General features: G+C 38.9%; 1 protein-coding gene across 1 annotated transcript in view; it reads right to left on the minus strand.

Moving 5' to 3' along the window:
- FBXL17 (F-box and leucine rich repeat protein 17) overlaps positions 1–14,346 on the minus strand; it is a 506,430-nt gene that overhangs the window by 198,785 nt on the left and 293,299 nt on the right. The window contains exon 8 of the mRNA XM_075272254.1: positions 4,321–4,397. Coding sequence (XP_075128355.1) covers positions 4,321–4,397 — 77 coding nt within the window. The remainder of the gene's footprint in view (positions 1–4,320; positions 4,398–14,346) is intronic.

Here is a 14,346-nt window from a genome sequence, read left to right on the forward strand (position 1 = left end):
ATTACATTTAAGTTTTACATATAATTTATGTATAACAACATGAGTAAATAACTTTTTCCCCAAGCAATATCAATTTCTTCTTTGCATAGTCCTATAAGGACCGAGTCACATCTGCGTTCAGTATTCCAGTCGAATGGTGTGCGGCTGTTCGAATCGGATTTCGAACCTCGAACATTTTAGTGTTCGCTCATCTCTAATCATTAATATTAGGTGGAGTCACAAGCAAGTATCACATGATCTCCTTGCAATTTTGATTTGGTGAAATATCTACAGTATGTCTTCTCTGCTCTTTTGGAACGACCATGATCAAGTCTGTAGGACCAGGCAATGAATATAAGACAAAGTTTTCCTTGTAGTAGTCCATCACTAAGCACTATGCTGGATGTATGCCATTGCTTTCTAACCGGTGAGGTTACAGTAACAATGATTTTCGTCAGTCAGAATGAAATTAACTAACGCCAAGGCCCCATTAATATTTTTTCCTGCATAACAATTTACAGTGAACATATAAGGATTTTTTTCTTCCTTTATTCCCAAGATCAATAGGCGGTTCCAGGGATTGAACCCTCAAAGATCATAATCTAACGGCATATAGGTAACATTACATAATGGGAACACAACTTTACAAAGCAATTCTAAAATATGTCAAATTTGGAAATCCTCCCTTTAACAGAGGGACTCATCTAACATGTCAGTGGAAGGACAATAGGACAATGGCGAATTAGAAATTCCAAACTCTCCTTCTAAGTTGGCAGCCATACCTACCTTAGCAGTTACTTCTCTCACGACTGCTTGTTATGTGTGTTACGGAGGATACATTTTATCCCTGGCCGTAAATTCTCCTTTACCAGCCCCTATACACACAGTCCTGTGTACATTCACATCTGTTAAAAAATCTATTTCCTAGTAAAATGCTGACCCTAGTGCAGAACTCTAGCAGCAAAAACCTGACACTGACATTATATGTGCCCTAGGGGTAATGTTACTCTGTGCACAAGTTAGTCTACCCCAATGAAAACTAAACAACGGATAATAAAACCATGATAAACATAGCAGTGCAAGAAAAATGAATGTCAACTAGTATAGTGTCAGTGGCATGGACGTCTGCTCCTTCTACAAGCGTCATGGGGACAATTACAAATCAAAATCGGACAGGACAAGTAATAAATACACATGTGTCAGCGCCGCAGCTATGTGACCCCATAGCCGAATGACAATACGTCCCTGTCCTCTAGACATATTATATATAGCAAAGCAGGTTTTCCTTGCTAATAAGTACTACAGCCCCAGGAAGCAGTGAACTCTAGAAGTAGAGCAGAAAATTGGAAAGACACATTCACAAGTCTATCCGTGAGTCCTGTCCTCTCTCGCACAGATACATCTTGCCATCAGAGTAATTCATTTGACACACACTCTCCCCTGCAGCTGACTCTTACCAGTCTTTAGTAAAAGATGGGTTTCTTCCTTGCAGTTAACAACTTATCATGTGCTGCCTATTTCAATTCTGCCATTCTTCCCTGTCCCTTTTCCCTGCCTAATGCAATTATTCTATAAGAGAAGAAATAAAAGAAAACTGCAAGAAGACAAAAAGAAGCCAAAGGATTAATTCAGGTTACCGATACCTCATGAAAAGACTGAGCATATTGAAATGTATTTTTTTTCTCCCGTCTTGGTGGACTCAGATGGCCCCAGGCAGTGTTTTGTGGCGCGTTTCATCTTGCCATGCTATCATGATTTCAGCACACAATTTAACAGTGGCACGAAGCCCATTTTTTTTCTTACCCCCCTATATTTTCAATCAGTAAAAAAAATATTAACTCATTGATTTGCTCCCTTTCAGCCAAAAATGTACAATTCAAGAAATGTAAGATTGATATCATCTATTTCTTTCATCTCTTACATAAATAAAACCAGAACAAATGGGTAGCAAAAACAGATATTCTTTTGGACAGGTTTTCATTCGTTTTATCAGAATTTTGGAAGCGATGTTCATGTTTTTGCTTTTGACTGTATCTGTTTAGTGATCCGTATGATCAGGTATGACCAGCAGAGTTTAGAGCAAATTGGTTTAATCTAAACGTCTTATTTTTAGCGTAAGAAAAAAACACAAAAACAAATTAAGATAGGAAAAAATGGCCAGACGGAAATAAAAAGCCCAGATCAGAAACAGATGCAAACTGATCATAATGAAACAAATGCAACAAAAAACACAGAAATTAGCATATTCTTTAAAAGACAGATATGAATGTGCTTGTTCATTTAAAAACACAAAAAAAATGGCAAATAGATTCAACACAAAGCTGTCTAAGGAGAAGTCAATGGTTTATGTACATGACAATGGCTGAGCTATATCATGGCCCCCATATTTTTCCATACAACCCTTGCCCTTAGGACAGAATGCCTCCACAATATAGTATGCAATGGAACATGCCACAATCATTACAATATGCATATGTTGGCACCATGTTTGGGATCTCCATCACATAGATCTACAATAGAAAGGTGATCAACAAGAAGTCACAACTCAGACCTAAAATTCGACCTGACCTGAGGCCAATTATTATAGAAAAGCTGTTTTTTTGATGCTGCAATTTTTTCAGCCAATAGCCAAGAGTGATTTTGCAAAAAAAATGGGAAACATAAATGAAGTGGTTATTGGGTATTCACACTGCTGTTAGTAGTGTCCATTGCTAGCATTCATTACAAAATGTTAACAATGGACGCTAACAGATCCGTCATAAATCCATTAAAAATCTGTTGTCTGTTAGTGGCCATATTCACCAAATACATCACGTCCTTTATTTTAGCGGACATAACGCAGGGTGCAGGACTTTTGTGTCCATTCAGAATAATGGGGTTAAGAATCCATTTTTTTCTTTAATATTAATGTCTATGGCGAACAGATGGTTGTCCTTTGTGCCCCCCTTTCACTTCTACTTTTTGCATATCCACTCTTGGTTTTAGCTTAAAAACCCCCCAGAAAATCTGCAACAAAACTGTGTCATACAAATTCGGTGCAGTTTTAGTGTTAATAGTTACCTCTTTTCCCAATCACCTCCCTCTATTTTCCTACGCTATGGGCATAATGCTGGGATGTATGTGCGCCTAGAGCAGTGATTCCCAAAGTGGTCCAGGTGGACCCCCAGGGGTCCACGGGAGACTCGACAAGACCATCGTTAGATCTAATCTTCAAATTTTTTGACAAGTTTTGGGAATATGGTAGAAATGTAGCAGCAGGAGGTCCACGAAACCAGTAAAATTTTGAAAGTGGTCTACGAGGAAAAAAAAAAGTTTGGGAACCTCTGGCCTAGAAGAAGGGAGGAGAAAATGGGAACAGTGGGACTGCTGGTGGAGGACATTAAAATGTATAGGGCCACTGCTGGTGGGATATCAAACTATATGGGGCCACTGCTGGGAAAACTTTGTGGAATCGGTGCTGGAGGGGGCATTAAACGGAGGGAGTTATTTAAGAATAAATTTTCATTGTAAACAATTTGAAAAGAATGCGGCCCATTAACTTAAAAAAAAATGTATGCATCCATTTTTAGGACAAGAGCAACAATTTCGGTCCAGGTTAATAAGGAGTGCATCAGACTTAAAGGGGTTGTCCAAGGTAATTTTTTGGGTTTAGAGGCAGGAAGGCTGTATGATAAAATAAGAACCCATTCTCAGTTTGGTGGGCCCATATTCCTGCACTGTGGTTGCTATTACCACTGCTCTCTGTTTGTATATAGACATTGACAAGGCATTGACAGGACCACTGCGGCCTATCACTTTTTCTATCTGAATCACAAGTGCAGTTCTCAAACAGAAGCCACAGCACAGAAACATCTGGGACAAGAAAGATGAACATAGGTTCTTTTTTTATTTTACAACCTTCCCTGCTGATAACAAACAAAAATTATCCAGACAAGCCCTTTAAATGTATAAGAGACGCTCAATATTTACTGGAGCCTCTGCGAGATACATTAACACTACAGGAAAATGAGACAATTATATTGCGTTATTAATGTACATAACAATTGTTGCCTAGCTGCTCAATAAATTTCCGTTGCGGAGAAATGTAATTACTTGTAAGCGCTATCAGTATGCAGGTATTGTGTACAGGTCAACAATTACTAAACAAGTTAATTTCCTAATTGCTTGAGCCTTGTCAGCTCACACAATTTACGCAGGTATGGAAGGTGCAATATACAGTAAATTCCACATTTATTGCCAGTCACCAATATTTCACACTAAGCTGAACATGTTCTTAAAACAGCTCATAAATAAATGTGGCTAAGTGGATGCAGCTGCCAAAGAGAATAAAGAATTAGATACCGTGATCTGTGATCTTGCACGTTACCAAGTAGAGCTCTTTCAGCTTTCGGCCCTCCTTTGCAATAACTTCTACACATCTGTAGAGAAAATAGAAGAAAAATTAGTTGAATTAACCTTTTATTCTCAATTTAAAGAAGATCTGTCTATCCTCCTTTCAATTCACTGCCTTAGTAAATACTTGTATTCCACATAAGATAACTATTCTAGATAACATTTCTTACAGCCTTGTGTTGTCCATATGTTATCCATCCTAGGAATATATGAATGAATTGACCACTGAGTGTTAAAACGCCTCCTTCCATAGGAGGCGCTGTACATAGTGTGATAATGTGCAGACAGCTAAGGGTTGGTTCACATCTGCGTTGGCATTCCGTTCAGGGGAGTCCACATGGGACCCCTTGAATGGAATACCAAACGCAATTGCAAGCGCCATGCAGTAAAAGCACACGCATCCCCATAGACTATAATGGGGTCCGTGTGCTTTCTGCGAGATCTCAGCATGGAACATACGGACAGGAAAGTACTTCACAATCTACTTAACTGTCCGCATGATTCATGTGGGCAGTGCGTGGCAAGCACACGGATCCCATTATAGTCTATGGGGTCCGTGTGCTTTCACTGCACAGCGCTTGCAAATGCGTTTAGAATTCTGTTAGGTGGGTCCCCATGCGGACAATGTGAACGATGTGAACGAAGGATAACAGTGTAGTTCTAAACTATATAGTAGTTAAAAACAATGGTAAGGCAGAGTTGTCAATTAATTTAAACACTTCCAGGAGGAGTAATAGAGCGATTGCAGAGTTGACCTACATTTGGAATTAGTATACCATACTTGTGCAGCTTCGGAAAGCACAAACATTGAATCAGAGTATGAGAGAGACAGGAATTTAGGACATATGGCAGAATAGTAGAAACATCAATTCCGCAGATTGCTTTATTTCAGAAGATCATAACAGCAAAGTCTCCATCATTACTTTTACATTTACCAAACCTTACCATATCCTACAAATATCACGCCCTGATGCCTACCAGATAAATGTACTAAATAAAGTCCTGCAATTTCCCAATACACTTCCCACTTGATAAGCTTTATGAGGTTGCTCTCATTTCCTGAGGTTACTGCTGTCCTGATTCTGATGTTCACAGAATGCAGCAGCCCCTCCTGTGACTAATGTTCCTTCCCTGTTTAGATTAAAGGTTCCTTAGGGAAGGGTTATCACTTCTGATGGAATGCCCTCCATCATTCTAGACCACTGCGTAGAAACACACAACCCCCCAAGACATCCCGTCCTTGGCATCTGCACAACAAGGATGGATAACTAAAGCAGTATACGGAACTAATGATATCCCAAACCTGGGCTGAGATTCACACCAGCCAGGTAAAGAAAAATTAATAAATAAAGCGTTGAGATTTCAGAAAACACTTTATGACCTCAAGGATGACCAGGCCTGAAAATACTACTGTTAGGGAATATTTAGGAGAGAAAAAGGACACAAGGCAAGGTAAAAGGAAAGAAAGATAGGTTGAGTTTTCCATCATTATTATTAATAGTTTATAAAGAATCATTTTTAGAACTTGTATTTATAAGAAAACACAGAAATATTTGAGCTGTTGCCTAGCAACAAGTCCCGTACTCAGTGGGTGACTCCTTTCTCTCTCCGCATAATCATCTGCAGGTCTATAAAAGTGCCGGGGACTCCACTGGCTCAGTCTCCGGGGTTTCTCCACTATTGAAGGAGGAAATATCAGGTGAGTAGTTATGGGATATATTTTTCTTATCCTCTAGTTTCAGGCTTGTGGGAAAATCGGGTAGGGCGAGAGGAAAGACCGATTCCGTCCTGAAATTTTTATCGTTAAAAATAGACCAGAATCTTTAAAAAAGTAACAAATAGTCAAAGTAATATCAATCTAAACTTAACTCCATCTTATGGATCACTGCATTTCTTTTCTCTTCACAGCAAGCAATTGGGCTTTGAGTTCCTCTAGAGAGAAATTTAACCTCTTCAATACTGGATCATTTACCCTGGTAGGCGATTTTGGCAGCTATAACAACTTTTCATCTGTGACTTTTTTTTGTTTTTCTTCATTTTTGTTATTTTTATTCTTGCATGTTTTTTTCTTTGTTATTGTTTACATGTTCCCAGGTGTTAACAAAAGAGGTTAGACCGTTTCTGGTTTTCACATTTTTCATGGTTTTTTTGGGCACTAAGAGCTACTAAAAAAATTAACATGGCTTTCCTGTTACAATAACTTATATGTAGGTGTTACAGTTTTACGTCGCTGGTGATGTGGGTCTTGTAAAATTATATGTTATTTTTATCTATCTATCTCTATCCATCCATCTAAATATCTATCTATCTATCTCTATCCATCCATCCATCTAAATATCTATCTATCTATCTATCTATCTATCTATCTATCTATCTATCTATCTATCTATCTATCTCTATCCATCCATCCATCTCTATCCATCCATCCATCTAAATATCTATCTATCTATCTATCTATCTATCTATCTATCTATCTATCTATCTATCTACATTGAGTCCCCAATAAGGTAGTTTTAGACCTTTTGGGGGCATTTAACATTACTGATATTATATTTCATTTATTTTTTGCTGATTTCTTCAGTAACTAGGGCTGATATATAAGCCACAGTAAAAGGAGGAATACGGCCTCCTATCACTTTCTGCAGAATGATCTGGGTTCTCTATGATTCAATAGCTCCTGTTCTCTGGCAGATCACATGACTACTGGGCCAAAAAGTAAGTTACATCATGGCAGCTGCCATCCCTGCCTTTGCTTTGGGATGTCTAGCTATTGCAACTGCTGGCCCCCTATTCCTACATAGTACAGCTTTAAACTCTGCAAGGACAAACAGGTACATCTTTGCAGAGTTAGGAGTAGACCGCCCGGATGGATAAAAGCAGTTAAAATAAAAAAAATATATACAATATATATATAACAACCTTTTGTTTCCTTAAAATCCGACAACCACAACATTTTATTGCTCTAAAACTTCTAATGTTTGGTGTCTACAGCTCCCATGTAGGCCTGTGTGTTCCCATGGTAAGACTACAAACAAATGTTCTGCAGTCTGATAATGCCATCATACCACGTCCTATACTTATTGCTTACCTACCAAATGTTGTTCAGCAATAAATAGACAATGACTTGAGGGGAGTATAACTGGAGAAAGAGTCTACACTGAGCTTATAATCTGTTACCATACAGACGCATAGTTCTGCATAGGAGCTGTAGACACAAAACAATAGGAATTTGTTATAAACAAGACTATATGCAAGTGGTTTGTTCCGCTTTTAAAACAAAAAAATGGTTTAGAGGATGGGCGTATTCAAGTATGGATGCTGCATGGAAGGACACAAGACTGTATCTTAGGCTACGTTCACATCTGCGTTTGGGTTTCTGATCTGCTTAAAAAAGCGGTTACCCATAGAAACCCGCTGACCCCATAGACTATAATGTGGTCTGCCAGGTTTCCGCTTGCTTTCTACCCGAAAAGGACCAAAGATGCAGAAAGAAAAGCGCTGCTTGCATTGCTTTTCTCTTCGCATTTTTCAAGCAGAAAGGGGAATGGTATCCCCAAACGGAGTTCCAGCGCTGGTGTGAACAGAGCCTTAAGTTAATGAAAAAATAATTGTTAATAAATATGTAAAACTTTTCTAATTTATTGACTAATAAAGGATATTCTTATACACAGTATACTCTATACATTGTGAAGGAGTCTGGAGATAGATGTGAAGCGGTGATCAGTATTTAACCTACATATCTGGATTCGCTTTTACAGATGTAACTTATAGTAAATCATATGATATACAATGGAGCAATGTGTTGTCCAACTATTCCTTTCATACTTAAGTCTCTGTTATGAAACATATGGAACAATAAATTGCTCAGTTATTACTTTGATACATAACCCTCTACTGATTCTCTGGAGAGCTGAAGATTTCACTGCCCAGGGTTTGGTTGTGTTCAGCCACAAAAAGAAAATAAAAGCCACATGTTGCGAGCACTATATAGATCTCTCTCGAAAAACGCACGCATGCACAATATTCTTTACTAGTACAAAGCACTGGACACTTAAAGGGGTAGTCTCATGTCAGGCATATCCATAGGTCTGATAGATGCGAGTCTACATTATTTTCCAGCACCTGTAAGCAAAGACTATACATAAAATATGGATAATTTTTCTTATTTTACGCTATTTCCGGTATTTTATTATTAGTACAGTACCTTTAGCAACTGGTTGGCTTCATTCTTAACTTTATCGCAAGATGTGCTTTGGAAAATTTCCCCTGACCGTGTCTCATGTTATTCCTAGCAGCAGAGATTACAGCTAACACTTGGCGAATATCCCTGTAAAGCAACCTGAACATTTGCTGCTTTACAACGAAATGCAATAAGTCGGAAATGTGACCCTAGACAACCAGTTAATGCAGAGCCTAACCTGAAAGCATTCAGGCATACATTTATACTGGCGAGGATATGCCTGAGTAACAAACCATCTCACCAATAACTATTTACACAACACAAAAAAACACAAAATGCTTTCCGTAGGTTAAAGGTCTTCCAAGGATGATGTTACACCTCACAAAGGAAAGGACTAAAAGAGATTTCTTACAATAGTTTGCACTTACATATAACCATTATTTATCAAATCTTAACTCATGAAAGAGAAAAAAAATGAAGAATGTTTCACTTCGAGAAACACACACTACAATATGGGAGAAGCCCTTAAAGATTCCTACAAAGAAAGGGCACCTTAATAACCTTGCATTTACATGACTAAGGCCTCATTCACATCTGCGTTGGTATTTCGTTCAGGGGGAATACTTATACCTATATACAAATGCCTGAGTTTCCATAGGTATAATTGATATGCTGCGATTTGCAAAAATGCAACTCGTTTTGAAATAACCGCATGTCCACTGCTGATACTTTTGTAAAATTCCGGCTAATCCCATCCACTTTGCAGATACTGTAAAATGCCACGGCTTTTGCTGTGGCGTTTACACCACGGCCAAATCACAGTGTTTACACTACATGGGGCCCCGGCCTTTAAAGGTTTTCAGAATTAGGAAAATCCAACTATTATTTTTCTAAAAACAGTGCCACACTAAGAACTAAGCTATGCTAGTGGAACTAGTTCCATTTGGTTCAAAGCCGCTGCAATACCAGTCACAGTCCATGAACATGTGTGGTGCTGTTACTGGATAAATGCCGTTATGGGTTTGTAGGTCCTGATCACATTAAAAGATCACACACTTTAATAAACATTGCAAAACCGTGCCCATGTGGAGGAAACTGGTGTTCCTGTCTAACCTTTGTCACTTCAGTCTTTGACCCTTCCAAGGGTTTTATGGGCTCATTTATGTAAACACATTATACTTTCAGTGACAATATACAAACTCTATGGCCCTTGGCGAGATAAGGGGGCCTTAAAGGGTTTGTCCATGGTGTGAGAGTGAAGGGTGTGGTCTGGGAAGACAAGTATATTCCAGCCAGGCACCTAAGGGGTGTATGGTGAGACCCCCACCAGGGAGGTCAGCTGACTAATGAGGCCCTAATAACAGTCTGAGTGTGAAGACTAGCAGGGTGAAGAGTTGAACTGTCCAGACCAGACCTCCAAAGCAGGTACTGTGCCACCCGTTGTTGTTGCCAAGGTGGGAGACTGGTAGCCAGTCTCCTGTATAGTCAGGGAAAAGTTTCCTTACGTTTAAGTTAGTTTCTCAGCCGAGAAGGGTTTTGTTTATCCTGTGGTTTTCAAAAGCAGTGTATGCGTTAGATGTGAATAAAGCCTGAACTCGTGTGCAATCCAGTGTCTGTGTCCCTGTTTACTGAACTGCTACAGGCATCTACCTGAGCGATTCCCCACAATGGTTAGAAAACATGGCTGCCTCCTTTGAAAACACATGATTTCCTGTTTTGTGAGTTACAGCTCAAGACAATTTACCCCAACAGAGCTAAGCTGAATTACTAGACCCAACCCATGGATAAGTGAGGTAATATTTTTTAAATGCCATGTTCTTTCTAATCCTGAAAAAAACCCAAAAACTTATTTTCACTAACACACCAAAAGCAAAGAAAACACTTCTATTTTTTTTTCAACGATTACTTTACTGCTACAACCAAGTTCCATAGGCTTAATAAAATGTCAGCAAGTAAAGTCCCAATCAGATGATGTGTTACAAGCAATGTATGAAATCTGGCATTGTATATAATGAAAACTAAAACTAGGCGACAATGTATGAGACGATTCATCATTTCGTACATTTCCTAGGCATTCGATAGAATACCAAATGAGAAAGAGGCAAAGTATGAAATACATCTCCGATTGCTTCGTTCTGAAAATGATCACAAAATGAGAAAGCGGCGGCAAAGTATGAAAAACATCTCCGATCACTTATTTCCGAAAATCACATGGCAAGGCATGTGACTTTTAACCCGTGTGATACGGTCACCTCAGGCTTAATGACTTTGAACCCGCGCGATACGGTCGCCTCAGGCTTAGAGACTTTGAACCTGCACGATACAAGCTTAGAATTAGTTTGTTATTCATGAGTGTCCATTAAAACGTAGGAGGAGGCGCAAGCTGGAGTGTTGGAGAAGGACATGAAACAATGATTTGACGGTGAACTGTCCAAAATTTGAGTGAATGCTCCAAAAAACAGTATTTTCTTAAGCAAAACTACTTAGCAGAAGTAAATAAATAATGTCCAAAAAGCCAAAATGACTACCAAGAAGGAACCCAGGGACTATTGGTTGCTGAATCGCTACGATGTGATGATTGTAGGAAACATAGGAAAACTCATTTACCCTGTTAAAGAAGGCGTCAGTACTATCCAGTATTATGTCATGGACTCAGAGTTATTTCATGTACTTCATGAAGCTCATTTGGCTATTGGAGATGGAGGACGACGTGATAGAATGTTTAAAGAACTTTTGACCAAATACAAAAACGTTACACGTCAGTCATGTCATTGAACTGTACACCTTTGTGAACCTTGTTGCCAGAAAAACAGCAAAATAGAAACCAGAAAGGTACTTTTGTACTTTGCCTAAATAACATTTGTCATTCTATACAATGCCTAGGCAAAGTATGTAACGATTCTCACATTTCATATATTGCCTAAAAACGCCAGGCATTATATACAATGTCTAGGCATTCTATAGAATTCCGGCTTTTCATACATTGCCAGTAACAAGCAATGACAACATCAAAATAGAGTTCCATATGTGTGCATTTATACAGGTTACTTTTTTTCTTCGGTTTTTCAATCCGTTGCAAGTCAGTTCTTGAGAACCAAGCAGGAGCTTTGACTTACCCTGATGTCTCAGCTATGATACAATACTTGACATACGATTCAGTAAGAACATGTCAAAACCTCAGCTTGAGGCAACTCAGAGTATGCTCTACATTGAAGCAAAGAATATGGAAGCTTCTCACGCTAATGTTTTATGTATAACCAATTCTATTAAAAATATAATATATAAATAATCTAAATGTTGCTTCCATAAATTTATCAGATTACCTCAAGATAAAAGTTTCCACGGTTTTATGATTTTATTTCAAATTTGTTACAAAAAATTTACAATTGGATTATCAGTCAAAAAAATCCAGAAAAAAAATATACAATATAGTCAGTGTTGCTAATATGTGGTTTATCCGATGGAATGCTCCAAAATTCATTATTTTATCTTGACAAGTACATCTGACAGATCATCAAAGTAGACAAGCTGTCAAAAAGACGGCTGTCATAATTTCTAAAAACATCATATGAAGAAGTTGTAGATGTGACTTCTTGGGACCTTTTAATGTAACCTCTGAGCAGTTGGATAGAATGGAAAGTGTGTAAAAAAAAAATACTGTTCAGCAAGAAGAGCTTAGAGACGGCAAAAAGTTTCATAAACCGCTCAGTACAGTGCTGTATACAGAAGACTGGTATACAGTTTCATGGGGAAAAGACTGGGTCTGATACACTAAAAAGAGAAATGTTTTCAAAGGTTTTGCTCAGTGAGTTTTATATTGTCCCATTCTTGGCACAAACACACAAACAGCTCCAGTCACTGAAGATATTAGTGACGGAAAAATATACATTCACCACATTAGGTTCTAACAAGAGATGAGCGAATATACTCGATTGAATACCTCTGCCACCTAGCTCCTGTTGCAAAAATACTTCCGGGGCTTCGCATTTTTACTGCTCCTTCCACGTTCTCTGGCTCCGGGAGCTATGCAGCGGAGGTATTCGATCGAGTACTATATATTCTCTCATCTCTAGTTCTAACACATAACCTTATTAAATATGATGGCGAACACAGATGTATAACTTTGCTTACCTAGATCTTAATGAGAATGTATTCTGGCTACAGCAGGGGGTTGGCAACCTTTTTTGTATGGTGTGCAAATTTTGTAAAAAGAAAAAAAAAAAGAGAGACGAAGTACTCAGCGTGCCATGTAATAGATATAGAGATATTGAACTCTACGTGAAAGTCATACAAACACAAACCATATCAGCGACCAATTCATTAGTTGATTAAAGAGAGTACCCCACCTCCCCCAACCATATTCTACCATCTCCACTGTGTTACAGAACACTTTACAGTGATACACAACTTTCTTTAGGTATATCACTTTTCTAGATTCAGAGAAAAAAAAGTCTTATGCAAATGTAAAGTCTTATGCAAATTAGGAAGTTGGTGCCCTAGAGCAGGACTTCAGCTTCTTGGAGCACTGCTCTTTTTGCTCAGGCAGGATGAGTGATGACTTCAGCAGTGGGAGACTGTAATGGGGTGATCCAGGCAGGAGATGGTAGAGGCCAGAGTGGCAAGAGCAGTATTCCAGGGAGCTGAAGGCCCGCCCCCTGTGCACCAGCTGCCTCATTTGTATAAGACTTTAAAGTAGCTTTTTCCACAATCTAGAAAAGTGACAAACATCATACCTTGGTTATGTATCACTGCTCTGTAACATGGTGGTGACATCTGAATATGCAAGGGGGATATCATAGACTTGCTTTGGACTTGTATTTCAGTGCGATCCTTCTCTGGTGCATCGGCTTTAGTATGAGCAGAGGACTCAGAGTGGGGTCTGACATTTAAACAGCCTGATCTTTATGTTGAATAAATTCAAACAAACCTTTCCAGCCTTGTTGATATGAAGGAATGCTCACTTTACTGCAGTAATATACATTTACACTTGCTGTAAGGTATAAAAACAATTGCTACCCCCTGAGTAGGCTAGTTCATGCTCTGACACAATGTCCCACCTTATACTTCTCCCGTTATCTCCCGTATCTCCTCCCCTAGAGCAACACAGCTGTCAGAGCCCTGTGCTAGTTAGATATGTCCAAAGTGCCGACAGGTCGCTGGCCCCTGGTCTACAGAACCATTATTACTGCAGACTTCCAGTTGGGAATATGCTTTATAACTGCAGAAAAACTTGGTTGAGACAGAGGCATCAAGACTAAAGAATCAGACTAAAACTACTACATTACAGTCCAAGGGACAGGAGATCCTTGAAATTGTCCTTCTAAGACAATTTCTATTGCACCTTGGTAACAATTTATCTCAATACAGTATCTAGTTTAAAGGAGTTGAATGCTGCATTACATTTTTTTTTCAGCCACAAAAGCTATAAAATACCAAAAGTAGAAATAGTCACATTATCAATCCCATACCAATCCAATGCTAAGACCTTCTCAGTCCCTGAAAAACCCTTTTTACCTGACTGTCAGGTCCCCAATGTGGTCAATAATAGGTGCGATGGTCATGTCGACCCATCAACACCGAAACCAGGTGGACAGTGAACCGGCCAAAAAAATAAGAAATGTCGGCACAATTGGTAAGGTAAGTATACCGTATATACTCGAGTATAAGGTGACCTTTTCAGCACATTTTTCATGCTGATAAAGCTCTCCTCGGCTTATACACAAGTCAGGGTCCACGGAGCACAGAAAACTGGAAGGACATGGAAGGGGGAGGTCCTTTAGTGCTACTGCTCTGTG

Source organism: Leptodactylus fuscus, chromosome 1 (assembly GCF_031893055.1).
Source record: "Leptodactylus fuscus isolate aLepFus1 chromosome 1, aLepFus1.hap2, whole genome shotgun sequence".
Taxonomy (NCBI): domain Eukaryota; kingdom Metazoa; phylum Chordata; class Amphibia; order Anura; family Leptodactylidae; genus Leptodactylus; species Leptodactylus fuscus.